The 14,844-nt window shown below is 45.8% G+C and overlaps 1 protein-coding gene across 1 annotated transcript in view; it reads right to left on the reverse strand.

Moving 5' to 3' along the window:
- LOC135198066 (uncharacterized) overlaps positions 1-14,844 on the reverse strand; it is a 131,684-nt gene that overhangs the window by 53,860 nt on the left and 62,980 nt on the right. Inside the window, exon 3 of the mRNA XM_064225465.1 lies at positions 6,223-6,485. Coding sequence (XP_064081535.1) covers positions 6,223-6,485 — 263 coding nt within the window. The remainder of the gene's footprint in view (positions 1-6,222; positions 6,486-14,844) is intronic.

The following is a 14,844-nucleotide window of genomic DNA, read 5'->3' on the forward strand; positions in this document are numbered from 1 at the left end:
AATGGTCCCCAGCAAGCTCATCCATTCCCTCCCCCGAGATGCTTACTTCCCTAATAAGGCTGCGCTTTGCCTAAGCAGGAGAGCATATAAAAGTGCAATGTTGCGGTAGACTCGTAGTTCTATACCGTACGGTAACGAGCACCGAAAGGATTAAGAGATAACTCTGTTGAACATAGTAAGGCAAAACGAATGCAAAGTTTATTCATTCACGTAAGAAATCCCCTCAATCTTAGGCTAAAGTCCGTGATTGTAGGACAGAGATAGAGTTAGTCAGTCAATCCCGCAGGAGAGACGTAACCGCCAGCACAGAGATACGGTTAGTCAGTCAATCCCGCAGGAGAGAGAGACGTAACCTACCGCGCATGACAGCGCACGATCTGTTACTGGCTCGGTTGGACTGGACAGCAGCAGCCAGCAGCTTACGAACGTCGTCTCTTAACTTTATGTCTGGGTTGCCAGCTACCCTATTCTACGAAGAAATAGGTCCGTTATTTTTTGAGCAGAAAGAGACTCTCAAGCTGATATTTTAAGCGAAACAGAAAACGCTAAATATATAGATGCGTTTGTGTCGTCAGAACACTACCATACAACGGTAAAAGATAAATCGGAAACTCCTGGAAGGCTGCAGGGAGTAACGATTAAATGTCCTTAAAATAATAGAACATAGACCTCTCGGTTGCCATCCGAAGAGGTAACTACAGCAAGCGTATATGACTTGAACCAACCAGTAGTAAAATAACGCCAGGCAAAATATTTTATTATATCACAAAGTTTGTTCATACTTACCTGGCAGACATATATATGGCTGAATTCGGAAATACAGCAACATACATATCTGACAGGCAAGTTTCATGAACAAAACTTAGAGAATCGAAGCAGACAGCTCAAGCTTCTTATGTTATTGGACATAAGCGTTCATTGACATAGTCTACAAGTCTATTTCTTGTTTACGAGTCTGCGAATGACGAATGAGAGCTCTTCCGAATCTTGTCAATAAGAGCTTATTCGCTTACGCAATATCAAGTTAATGAGATGTTTGTCAATGAGAACTAACCCATTTACGGGACAAAGAGATATTTTGTCAATGAGGGGATACCCACTTACTTGACAAAACGATAGTATATTGTCAATGGGGGAAAGTCACTGAATTGACAAAACGTTAATCCAGGAAGTCGAGCATTTTATATTTCCGATTCCCGTCTCAAACGAGGAAGGGGCAAGAATCCTGTTAAGAGACAGGGCTTACGGCAGGTAGAACGACGATGTTCAATTCGGCAGCGTAGTCCCGACTAGAAAAACTAACAAAAATCTATCATCTGAAAAACCCTTTCAGATGGGCTAAAAAGCTTGCAAAATTATCCTGGGAAGAGGAAGAAACTCTCCAACCAGCTTCCTCTCCCGTATCACACTATAAATGCCTGCTAAAGCTTAAATTTAATTGGCAGTATGGCAAGGAAGTCCTGTCTTGCACTTTCCTGAAGAGCGTCCTTTTGATGAGTGCCTTTGCAAGAATCCTACTGAACGTCGCAGAGAGTCCTGACGTGCAGGACGTCGAGCCTTTACATAACACGTAACTGCCTTATCGCAAAGTCTTGACTGCGGTAGAAGAAAACGAGATCTTCCCTTGAGCTTTCCTTAACTCCATCCACCTTTGCGAAAAGCAATATAATATTGACAGAGACCTCTTGAATTCACGAAACCCGAGGTCCTTGCTGGGTTTCGAAGACGAAGTGTCGTTCACTTTAAGCTTCCTCCGAAGCACTGCTTACTTCACATTCTTGAGGCTCAAATCTTAAACAAGAGCTTGAAGAGTTCAACAGAAAGGTTCAGCCAGGAGACAAACCTGGCGTGCGCTGGCGCGCGCTCGGTGTCCATTGGCGAGGACGCTCGGCGTCCTGGCGCATGCTCGGCGTCCACTAGTAGGACTGCTCGTCGTCCACCCAAAAAAATGGCGCGCGCCTGGCGTCCCGTTCAAGCCGAGCGTCAAAAGAAGCGTGCAGAAAAGCGTCACGCTCCTGACAGGCATCAAAACAAGCGAGAGAAACTGCCTTCTTTTTTCATATTTCTCTGGTGGAAAGACGTTACACGTGATCAGGCGACGTTCGCCTTCTTACTTCTCACTGAAACGCATAACGAGAGAGAGAGGGGACGTGAAGCGTCCTCTTCTATAAAGCTTCTATTTAGAGGGCGCGAGTCCTTCCGAGAGCTCCAACCCCTGCACGGGGAGGACGCCTCGGAGGACGAGAAGCAAATCCTTCGAGATTCGTGCAAGTGCACGATCTTCCGCAGCCTGGGAAGCGTCAACAGGTCCTACCGAAGGGACGCCCAGATCGATGTGGGTTCCCCGTAACCCTCCTTCGGCTTTCGACATTGCCCTCTCCCTGGTCCTGGGAGTCCGACAGAGGTCCAAGCCTAGAGGCGTTATGGGGCGGATCTGACATTCCCTCCTGAAGAGAGAGAGGACGTAAAGCGTCCTCTTCTCTAAAGCTTCTTAGAGGGCGCTAGTCCTTCCAAGAGCTCCACCCTTGCGCGGGGAGACGCCTCGGAGGACGAGAAGCAATCCTTCAGGATTCGTGCACGTGCACGAACTTTGGCAGTCTGGGGATTTTCATCAGAAACTGCCGAAGGTACGCCAGATCGGTGGGGGTTCCTCGTAACCCTCCTTCGGCTTTCGACATGCCTCTCCCTGTGGTCCTGGGAGTCCGACAGAGGGTCTAGACCTAGAGGCGTTATAAGGCCGATCTGACGCACCCTCCACTACACAAGGGGCACTGTCACTGCACTTAGCCACTTCACTATTGCTCTCTAAAGCAAGCACTTTCGATTCTAAGTTACGAATCGAAAGAGTATAAGAGAAAGGGCAATAACCTCTACAGACACTGTTTTAGGGCCCGAAGGCAACATTACAGGGTTAGGAGTAACAATAACAGAAGTACGCACTCTTCACAACAATGAAGGAGAGCGATCACCTCTCGAGACATATTCATAACCCGTAGGCCATACTATAGGGTTAGGCAAAATAAAGTCTACAGGAAGGTTAGCAGGTTCACTACCCTGACTTTTGTTTTACTGATTAATTTGCGTACATACGAATCATACTTTTTACCTTACGGAATTAAACATGTTTACTGAATTAATTGCGTACATACGAATCATACGAATCTTACGCTTCCTTACGGAATAGACAAAGTCTCACACTCCTTACATGACAAATCTCAACAAAGAAGCAAGACCCATACCCCTCGTGCATACCAAGTGCAGATCTACCGAAGCTTTCGGTAGCCACACCCTATCTTTGCAGACAACCCCCTCTGAAACTAGCCTAACTAGATTCAGATATCTTATGCAAAAATGAATCAAATTCAAATCAATTTAAGATAGCGTATGCCTAGCCACAAATCCAAGTAAATAAATCAAAAGACAATTAGGATACTTAGTGGCAATGAAGTTTCCAAAATCCTAAGACGGAGGTACTGAAAACAGGTGTTTTCAGCACCGGCGACAGAAAAATTATGAATAGAAAATGGGAATGGTTCCTGATACCCGCCTCCCAGCGGCGGGAATGGGTACTAACCACCTGGCCGACCACTGCGTGTGTCGGAAGTTTTTTTAAATTCTGTCGGACCTCAGAAAATACAGCTATATATATATCTGCCAGGTAAGTTTCATGAACAAATTTCTATTTTTTATCACTTGGTTCTTCCTTTTTGCTTACTCCTGCTAATGCTAAAGGCCTCTTTAAAAAATAACGATCCAAGGAAGATTGCTTCTGCCTACTTTTCACAATGTTCCTGAAACGACTCAGGCAAACGTCATCGAACTGCGCAAGCATACGACCTGTGTGAGCCTTTTCGGGGTGTCTTTTCTATAAACGATTGCACTTTATGAAAAGCGGCTAGAACATCCTTAATTTCTACCATTGTCATAGGCTGCTCCTCCGCCTCTTCCTCGCCGCTGCTAGAGAACTCCTCTTGAACGATGTTATGTTGCATGGTCTCCAACTCCTTCAGGTCATCCGTCGTAAGCTCCTCTTAGCGCTCCTCGAGAAGGTCGTTGATGTCGTCCTCGTCGACGACCAGCCCCATTGACTTGCCGAGTGCAACGATCTCGTCAAGATCTGGTTGGGAAACAGTTTCGGGATCGTCAACTGTTTCTGACTCTGCAGCACCAGCTTCGCCCACGTCGAATCCCTCGAAGTCTCAGGCGGATACGGCATCAGGCCAGAGTTTCCTCCACGAGGAATTCAAGGTTCGCCTCAAAACCTCCTGCCAAGCTTGGTCGATGAGTCGGATGCAAATGACGATGTCGAAATGCTCCTTCCAAAATTAACGCAAGGTAAGGTTTGTGGTATCGGTGATGTCGAAACATCTCTTGAGAAGATGTTTCGTGTACAGCTTCTTAAAGTTCGCTATCACTTGCTGGTCCATGGGCTGGAGGAGAGGGGTGGTGTTGGGCGGAAGAAAAAGAATCTTGACAAAGGAATACTCCGCTAGGATATCTTCCTCGAGGTCAGGAGGGTGGAGAGGGGCATTGTCCAACACCAGCAGACATTTCAGGGAGAGGTGCTTCTCTTCCAAAAATTTCTTCACTGTCGGGCCGAAACACAGATTTACCCACTCAGTGAACAAAAGCCTCGTTACCCAGGCTTTTGCATTAGCCCTCCACATCACTGGAAGCTTCTCCTTAAGCACTTTGTGGGCTTTGAAGGCTCGAGGAGTCTATGAATGATACACCAGTAGGGGCTTCACCTTGCAATCCCCACTGATGTTCGAACAAAGTGCGAGCGTAAGCCTGCCTTTCATAGGCTTATGCCCGGGTAGCTTCTTCTCTTCCTCCGTGATGTACGTCCGACGAGGCATTTTTTTCCAAAAAAGGCCAGTCTCATCACAGTTGAAAACTTGCTGAGAACTGTAGCGTTCCTTGGTCATCATCTCGTCGAAAGTCTTTCTAAATGCTTCGGCCGCTTTCGTGTCCGAGCTGGCAGCCTCCCCATGCCGCACAACCGAATGGATGCCAGTTCGTTTACGAAATTTCTCGAACCAGCCATGCGAAGCCTTGAACTCTGGGGTTTGCGTTGATGTCCCTTCCCCTCCGTCGTCTTCTGCCTGCACAATCAAACCGCCGAAAATAGCGCTGGCCTTGTGGGAGATTGCCGTCTCCGTTACCGTATTGCCAGCGATTTTTTTGTCTTTTATCCAGACAAGAAGCAGCCGTTCCATCTTGTCGTGCACGTGGATCCTCTTGCTGGACAAAATAGTGATGCCCTTGGACGGTGTAGCTGCTTTGATGGCATCCTTCTGTTTAAGGATGGTGCCTATTGTCGACGGATTTCGGCCGTATTCCTTGGCGATCACACTCAACCGCATAGCAGCTTCATACTTCTTGATGATCTCCATCTTTGTCTCCAAAGAGAGCATTCACTTCTTTCCGTGAATTTCAACTTTCTTGGGACCCATGACTACGTTATCTTGTACGTAATTTATGTATAAGTACAATAAAGTTTTCGCACAACACGATAAAGTATGTATACTGCAACGAAATCACTAACAAATTTATGTTACTATACGAAATCGTTAGACCGAACGAATACCGCATGCGTACGATAACGATGCTGGTATGAAGTGGACGAGGTAGGCACGCCACCACGTATACGTACATAGATGCATGATGGGATGGATGCTGTCCAATAGGAGAGAAGGATCTCATGGCGGTGACTAGCATCAGGAACCAATGGGAGAGCAGGAGGATGGTGGCGAGTCTACTGAGTTGAAAGCGTGCGAGTTTCAAAATTGTTATCGGTGGTTTGGGCGAATCTCGGACTTTCAGAAACCTTTCGTATCTTGAAAACTTTTCATATGTAGAGCCGTTAAATTTTTCGTATTGGCTTTCGTATCTCGAGTTTTTCGTAAGTTGAGCCTTTCGTATCTCGAGGTACTACAATACTTTAAAAAAACAAATAAAAAATACTATGTTTTAAAGAAGAATATTTGTTTTAAAAAGTTTTTATCTAATTCACCTGAAATTTTGCGTGCATCTTTTGTCAAACTAGCGGTAACACCTGTGCAAGTTTGAACACCGTCACTCAAAATTAACCCCCGACCCCGCCGATACCCTTAACACTGGAACATTTTGCTAAAATAATTTTCAACCTAAGGATTCACAACCTGTTGCTGATCATGATTACCATTTCTACCTACAATACAAAGCTTACTTAACACTTACTGTATTTGGTACAGAAAAATCCTTTGAAGCTGACCAATCTCCAGTAGCAGAATTATTGGAGCCTCGTTTTTCTGAGTAGTCATAAACTGCAACATCTACAGGAGGTCCTCTTTTGGCTGCTAAGGTAATGTTATTGTGAAATCCATTATTCTTTTTCTTTTTCTTCCTCCTCCTGGAATTTCTGACGCTAGACACCATTTTCTTGACATCTTTATTTTCTTTAGTCCCAGACTCTTTCTTCTTCAGAATGCTTTCACCTAAACCTGCATTAGAAATTGCTTGTAAATAAATCATCATAAGTCCAAATTTGCAAAAGAAAATTAACATTTTCATGATAAAATTATTACCATATAAATATACAATTAGTGTATGTAATATTCACATATTATTAGTAATATAAAATACAAACAACTCATATGCATCTTTTCCATGGATCTTTTAAAAAGTTATGCTTTACTTTACTGCATTCAATATTGTATGTACAGTATTCTCATATTACTATTGTATTACTTAACACAAACACAGTGATTATGTGCCATTTGCACTTTTTAGGTTTTCGTGAATGTGGACAACGATACCATATGAGAATTTTTGTTTAGGCATCAATTTCCGTTTAAAGATAACCATGGGGGAGAGTTTTGTCTCATCTGCCTTACACATTAAAACAACAGTAAAATGTGTTATTTCATGCCCTATAGTTTTGTTGAAATACTTTCCTCTCCAATTTTATTTAGTCGAGTTAGATGGCCTATCGAAGTTTAAGGGGTTTCATCCATGTTGCTGATGCATGATAATTTAAAGTCATTAGTTCAGTATGCCAATGATGTAACACTTGTTGGTTGGTGTATTGAAGTCATCACTCACGAGAAATGAAGCTTCCTGAAGCCTCAATCAGGACATGGACCGGATCAGGGAATGGTGTAATCGGTAGGGTGTGAGGTTGAATTCTAGTAAAATGAAAATGCTATTGATTAGATCTCATACAGATTTCTTACCCCATCCTCCCATTCAAGTTGATAGAACTTTGCTGAAGGAGTCTGAAGCTTAAACTATTTTAGGTGTAACTTTTGACTGGCGTCTAACTTTTGTGAAGCATCTAGCGAAGTTTCAGCAAATTCCACATGAAAGTTAGGTATTGTTTGTAAGGCCTCATATATTTTATAAAAGTGATAAAATCAATGCAACCTGTTTTAGGCCATTTGTACTTCCTTTACTGGAATACTGTTTTCCAGTGTGGATTTATACTTCTGCCAGATTTATCTCTTTTAGATAGAGTGGTTTCTGGTGGTAGGTTTGGGTTTCCTTATATAGTAGCGTTATCAGTGCAATGGGACATAGAGAGCGAAGGCGACCAATGAAACACAGACTCAGTGGACAGTCACAGCAACAGCATGGATGGAGCCTGATGTACTCTTTAGAGCAAAAGGTGTATTACCTCCTAGCAAAACCAAAGACACCATCTTGCTCCTCTTCCAATTGTAGCCATACTCTAGCCACTAAGTCAACAATCATCATCCTTCGAACTCCTGACAAGATTGCTTCTTACAACAATCAAAGTCTTGCAGAGTGCATAATTCATGAGGGTCAATATCATGGGGGACATGAATTCTGCTACATACAAGCACAAACCTTGGATACCTCATAGAGTCAGAGTGTTTCACGAAATACACTTTAGAACAACCTTTCTTCAAAACATGTAAGCAAACACAAAAAAGAAAACATCACCTCCTGTATTTTAGTTGTACATATTGCATAGTTGCATTAGTGAACATAATTGTGGCACTACTAAAGTCAAGATTCATCCTGGTGACTGGAACTCCATTCCCTTCTCAACACACATGCACATACACACATACAGACCTGTTAACAAGCTACAATGACCTAAACCAAGTTCAAGCATGCAGGTATTCTTATAGAAGACAATGGTTTGCATACTTTGTCGGAACAAATATTAAATCTGCTAAAATAAGGATGAATGAAGTAGTTTTCTCATTATTAATATGATATTTTTATTTTAAGATAAATTTTTAAATATACTTACCTGGCAGTTATATACATAGCTATATTCTCTGACGTCATGACGTCACGACAGACTTTTCGAAACTCGCGGCAATCGCCGACCGTCGGTCAGTTGATCGTTACCTGTACGCCCTCTAGATAGTTACCTGGAAACCTCAGATTTTCTCGCCCTCTAGTCTCCTGAGGGAGGTGGGTGGGTTTCTAATTGTATATAACTGCCAGGTAAGTATATTTAAAAATTTATCTTAAAATAAAAATATAATTTTTAAATATGTAACTGACCTGGCAATTATATACATACATAGCTGATTGACACCTTTGGAGGAGGGTCAAAGACAGCAACATTGTTATTTCTGGGCTCAGCTCGTGTCGCTGCGCGAAATATCCTTTAATCTATTATTTCTAGGGTAAATGTACTAACACATACCAGAGAATAAATAAAATAAAGAAAAAGGTCAGTATAACTGACTCGCTCACCTCAAGAGGGTGTCGGTATGAACACTAGGCGAGTGAGACCACTACCACGAGCCAAATACCAATAGAAATCTCCCACAACAAAAACCCTCCATGAGGAGAGCCGACCCACAGAGTGAGCAGCTCGTACTACTACTACTCCATCCCATGCTGCCGACTGCTGCGCCTCTGGTGGCCATCCTTTTTAGTTAGCGCCAGGAGCCACACGTGCTAATTTTCTCTCTGTGTTTTTTGTGCCCTTTCGTTGGATTTTTACTATAATGGAGCGTGCAGCTATCGCAGCAGCTAAGTTAAGTACTCAGTATTTACGGTTAGTTGGTTTTTTCCGTCCCTGAGACAGTATTTGCCGTTTTTAGGTATAAATACGTTCTCGGGCGTCGGAAGCATTGGCAGCATGGTTCTGCCGCGTGATGGGTTTCGTTCTTGGTCTCCCATACCTAGAACATCCCTTATTTATGTACGCTCTATTTGATTATCCGCTTTGTTTAGATTAAGTCTACTCAGGTTGTCATGCATGCATGTATTTCACCTTATGTAGGCTTTTTTCTATCCAGACCCTAGTCCAGGTTCTTAGTATCGGCCTCTGACTAGCTTTGAGTGGTAGACTTGCCTTCGGGTTAGTCGTACACTCCTGGATTTTTTCTCCTGCTATATTACTTTCTCTCTTTCATTTTATTTTATTTATTATATGTATTTTGTCATCGTTAGGTTAGTTAGGCGTCTGGCTTAGCCTAGGTCCTGGCTCATAGAGCCTATACTACCGCTGATCAGTTCGGTTGCTTCCCTATAGTATCTCTCTGATCAGTTGGTTTTAGCCCTGTGGGCCTGTATGCTACCGCTTTTCAGTTCAAGTTGCTTCCCGATAGCTTCTCTCTGATCAGTTGGTTGGCCTAGGTTTGGTTATCGTATCTCAGTTTACCGCCTCGTGGTCACTTCGTGATCACGGGACAGCCAGACGCCTGCCCAGTCACCCTTCCCCCCCCTCCCGCTCTTCCATAGAGTCGGGCGGGGTGGGTCGGTCTGCCCATGCTCGCTCCGCATACCCGAGCCTGCCTCCCTCTCTCTCCTCAGGCGGAAGGGGCTAGGGAGGGGTCGGGACAGACCCCAGACTGGTCTCGACCTCTCCGGCTTCTCGGTCGCCGGGTGGTACGTTGTGGGGGGCCATGGCCTTCCCCCCCTCTGTTACTACCTTGTCGCTCCGGGCTAGCTCGAGCATGTTAGTGTCCTCTCGCCCTTTCCCTCCTTACTAGAGCTCCTCCCTGATCGGAGTCCTGGTATCCAGCGGAAGGTGGGGCTAGTCCACCCAGCAGAGTGGACCGGAACATACAGTAGGTCACTACTAACCATTACCGTATTGCTGAGTTACTACACTCCGCTTCAACACTGGACCTAGTCCGGTTCGCTTGTGTTTAGGTTTAAGTTATCTATAAGTTTATCTTAAGTACCTTAAACCATCCCCCCTCCCTTTCATATCTTACCGGATCTCTCCGGGATTATAGCCTATTCAGGCAATACAGGGAGGGGTTATGCTCAAATTTTTTCCGAGCTCCGGCATGTAACGGAGTTCTTTTGTCCTTTAGTCTGTAAGTGATGCCTTTTAAGATACTCATGTGTCTTCCCACTTACAGGCCACCAACTGTGAGCATCCGGGATGTTCCGCTACACTTCAGGACCCCTGTGGACACGAAGTTTGCCGGTCCCATGCTCCATGCGCGACTCCGCACGGGGACATCCAGGTCTGGTACCATGAGACGTGTACCATATGTTACGATCTGGTGAGCCAGCTTTTTGGAAGGGGTTAAGTATTCCATCTCCAGTAGCTGCTCCGCTTCCTTTTTAGTGCTTAAGTTTTCATCATTTACTTTAACTTAAGGCATCTAGTTTAAGTTATACTCTAAGTTTTAGTTTTGAAGTGATTCTTAAATCTAAAATACGCCCTCTCTTACAGGCTCCGGCAGTAAGGATCCGCACTGGGCTACCCTGCGGGCCTGGGTCGGAGGTTTTGGCAAGAACGCCGCCAAGGGTCAGCCTACATCCTCGAGAAGCGGTTAGCACTATTAATCTTCCCCGGAGGCAAGGCGACAGGTTACGTCGACCCAGTAGAGGCTGGGACCCGACTATCGCCTTCATCCAACAACAGCTGGCGGCCTCCTTAACTGAACAAGACCAGGATATCTCCACGGATGTCGCAACCCTGGATATTAATGTTGAACCGATGGTAGGTATAGACGACCTGTTGGTCGAGGTAAGTAATGTAGGCACCCAAGGGTCGCCCTTGGGTGTGACTGTTTCTTCTACCCCTGCAACCTCTCCATCCTTCCAAGGCTTTACGGGTGATGAATTATATATCTCCTGAGGCTTCAGGTTAGACCTAAGGTCAAGGATAAAGTGATGACCTTGACTAAGACGTCATCGTCGTTAAGAAGACGTCCTCGTCTTCTTCCTCACGTAAGTCTCCGGCTCGCAATCCCGGCCCAGACAGGTCTAAAGCTTCTAGCTCCGGCTCTAAGTCCTCAAAAAGTAAATCCAAGGAGAGATCTCGCACTCCGGCAGAATCACCAGTTCCGCTACCATTGGTTCCAATTCAGAGCCTCCCCTCCACCTCCGCAGCAGCTCCGGCTTTGGACTCCAATGCTGGCCTGTTGCAACAGTGGTGGCGACCTAGTTGGGTCCCTAAAGAGTAGTATGGAACAAATGATCTCTCGCCTGTCGGATAGGATCACTTCCCAAGATACTATTATAGCCGGGCTAAGAGAAGCCCCTCTAGCCTCTCCCTCACTTTCCAACACAAGTGGAACTCAGCTTCCTCCGTATGACTCACTTCCTGCTTTCTCTATGAACAACCCATGGAGAGTAGCGTCATACGCCCCCTTCCAGGACGGTCTCATCTCCATACCGGAGTTTGGAACTCGAAGAATAGAGGACTTCGAGTTCTATCCGGAAGGCCTACAGCCTCCTTTCATAGGCTACGCAAGGCTCACGCCTTCGGCTATGGTTCGGGACGATAGGGTACCAAAGGAGACAGTCCTCTATTCACGAGACCAGCTCAGAGAGAATGGCTCAGATGTTTAGAGGACATGGATTGTTCTAACACCAAGATACAACCATTTAAAAGTCCCTTTACCATTTTTCACAATGGATGAGAGTACCCCCGCTCCCGTTCCTAACCAAGATAGCAAGGTCGACCATCTCAGCGGCCCAGAAGGGGGAACCCATGCCTCAGTTGAAAGAAGCAGATCCACATCTCCGTTACTCCCTTCAATTGGAGAATTGTGGGAAGACTTGCCGAATACATTCTCAGCTGGCAAACTCAAACCGGACTGTGCTATGGAGCAGTTTGGTGAAAAGCTACCCAGGCTCCCAGATAGTCTTATTCAGGCTGAATTTGACGCAAAATCACGACTAGCCAGATCAATCAACTCTATGGCTATGTCTGAGGTAGCAACCATGGCCTATGGATCAGAACCAATTTTTAAGCTTATGACCAAAGCCCTGACTCAAACGGTGCAGTCAGATATGTTCGTTTGCCACTGCTAGAACGAATTGTAGGAAGCATGTCCTGCTAGAGGCAACCATTCGACATGAGCCGAATAGGTTACTCTCCTCTAACATCTGGGGCGCAGATCTCTTCCCAGAGGCTATGGTTAAGGAAGTCAGGCAGAGGCTACGAGTTGAACCAGAGCCTTAAGGACCGTTGGGGCCTTACGGCTAGGAGGAGGCAAGACCTGACACCTAAAGGTAAGGACAGAGGAAACCCAGGCGTTTCCAACCTTACCAGAAGAAGCAACCACGCTTTCCTCAACAAGTTCCAGCAGTGCCGTTAGTGCAGACAGCCCAACCTTCCACTTCTAAGGGTCAATCACAGCCAATTTATGTGATATCCCCTCAGCCTCAACCCTCTACCTCATACGCCATCTCTCCAGCTTACAATCAAGCCTTCGAGAGTCAAGCTTCTCAGAAGTATGACCGCTCGGGTAAGGGAGGCAGAGGTAAGCGGTCCTTTCGTGGGAGAGGATCGGGAGGCCCCTTTAATAGGGGAAAGCACTTCAGAGGAGGCCGAGGCGGTTACCAGAACCAATGAAGAACTTCAGGTAGGAGGGAGGATGTTTCACCTTTCGCCACCGGTGGAACTTCAGCCAGTGGGCTCAGAGCAGTGTCCCCCCCCCCAAAAGGGCTGGGTTGAGCTGGTTGACGAACCCCACCTCCAGCCAGACCTTTCCGTCAACTTCCTTCCAAAGAATTGACAGAGTACGCGGAGGACCTCCTTCAGAAAGGAGCTATAGCGAGAGTCAAGGAGATTAAAATTTCAAGGTCGCTTGTTGGCAGCGTTGCCAAAGAAAGGCTCACAAAAAAGAAGGGTAATCTTAGACTTGTCCCGCTTAAACTTAGCCATCCGCTGCGACAAGTTCAAGATGCTCACGATCTCACAGGTGCGGACCTTACTTCCCACCCGTGGGGCCGTCACCACCTCTATCGATCTTACAGACGCCTACTATCATATCCCTATTGCAAGACACTTCCGTCCGTATCTGGGATTCAAGATAGGAGACCAGACATTCTCCTTCAAGGTAGTTCCATTCGGACTCAACGTGGCACCCAGGGTGTTCACGAAGCTAGCGGAAGTGGTAGTGCAACAACTCAGATCGCAAGGGATTATGGTAGTGGCGTATCTCGACGATTGGTTGATCTGGGCCCCATCAGTCGAGGAATGCAACAAGGCTACACTGAAAGTGATCCAGTTCCTAGAATATCTAGGATTCAAGATAAACAAGTCCAAGTCAAGACTCACTCCAGAGTCAAACTTTCAGTGGCTAGGCATTCAATGGAATCTATCCTCCCACACTCTGTCGATTCCATCTACCAAAAGGAAAGAAATAGCGAAGTCAGTCAAGCAATTTCTAAGTCACAAACTAGCATCAAGGAGAGCTCAGGAAAGGATCCTCGGCTCTCTCCAGTTTGCATCAGGTAACGAACGTCTTAATGAAATAAGCCAAACTGAAAGACCTAACCAGGATCTGGCGCTCGCGAGCAAATGTCAGGTCCAGGGACAAGCTATCCTCAGTGCCTCTGATTCTAAAGAATCGGCTTCGGCCGTGGGGCAAAAGTCAAGAATCTATCAGTGTCAGTACCCCTTCAGTTCCCTCCACCAGGGATCACCATCCACACAGACGCGTCCTTAAGCGGCTGGGGAGGGTATTCCAGGTCAAAAAGGTTCAAGGGATTTGGTCACTCCAGTTCCGTCAGTTCCTATAAACGTACTGGAGGCAATGGCAGTGTTCTTGACTCTAAAAAGGTTACACCCACCAAAGTACTCCCACATAAAGCTAGTCCTGGACAGCGCAGTGGTAGTACATTGTATAAACAGAGGAGGCTCCAAGTCACGTCATCTAAATCACGTCATGGTAGCCATCTTCTCCCTGGCAGACAAGTTCAGTTGGCATCTTTCCTCCACTCACATAGCTGGATGAGAAACGTCATAGCAGACGCCCTATCCCGATCAGTACCCCTAGAGTCGGAATGGTCACTAGACAACAGTTCGTTCCAATGGATCCTTCAAAGAGTCCCAGGGCTACAGGTGGATCTCTTCGCATCCCAAGCGAACCACAAACTACCGTGTTATGTAGCCCCCAACCTGGACCCTCTGGCTTACGCCACGGACGCCCTGGCTCTGGACTGGAACAACTGGGAGAAGATTTACGTCTTCCCTCCAGTGAATCTCCTTATGAAAGTATTGAACAAACTCAGGACATTCAAGGGTCAAGTGGCTCTAGTAGCCCCAGACTGGCCGAAGAGCAATTGGTATCCCCTAATTCTGGAAACTGGGACTTCGTCCTCTTCGGATCCCCAGTCCCAAGCTCTCCCAGTCAGTACAAACGAAGACTGTGTTCGCTTCCTCAGGGATTCTCAAAACCCTAGCTTTATGGATTTCATGAAGTTTGCGGCAAAAAGAGATGCGAATATTGACCTCAGAATATTCTCTTCTTGGAATCCGATAAAAGGGATTCAACTTTGAGGCAGTATGATGCTGCTGTCAAAAAGTTAGCAACCTTCCTGAGAGAGTCAGATATCAGAATCATGACAGTTAATTCAGCTATATCCTTCTTCAGATCCTTATTTGAAAAAGGTTTA

This window comes from Macrobrachium nipponense, chromosome 21, assembly GCF_015104395.2.
Source record: "Macrobrachium nipponense isolate FS-2020 chromosome 21, ASM1510439v2, whole genome shotgun sequence".
NCBI lineage: Eukaryota > Metazoa > Arthropoda > Malacostraca > Decapoda > Palaemonidae > Macrobrachium > Macrobrachium nipponense.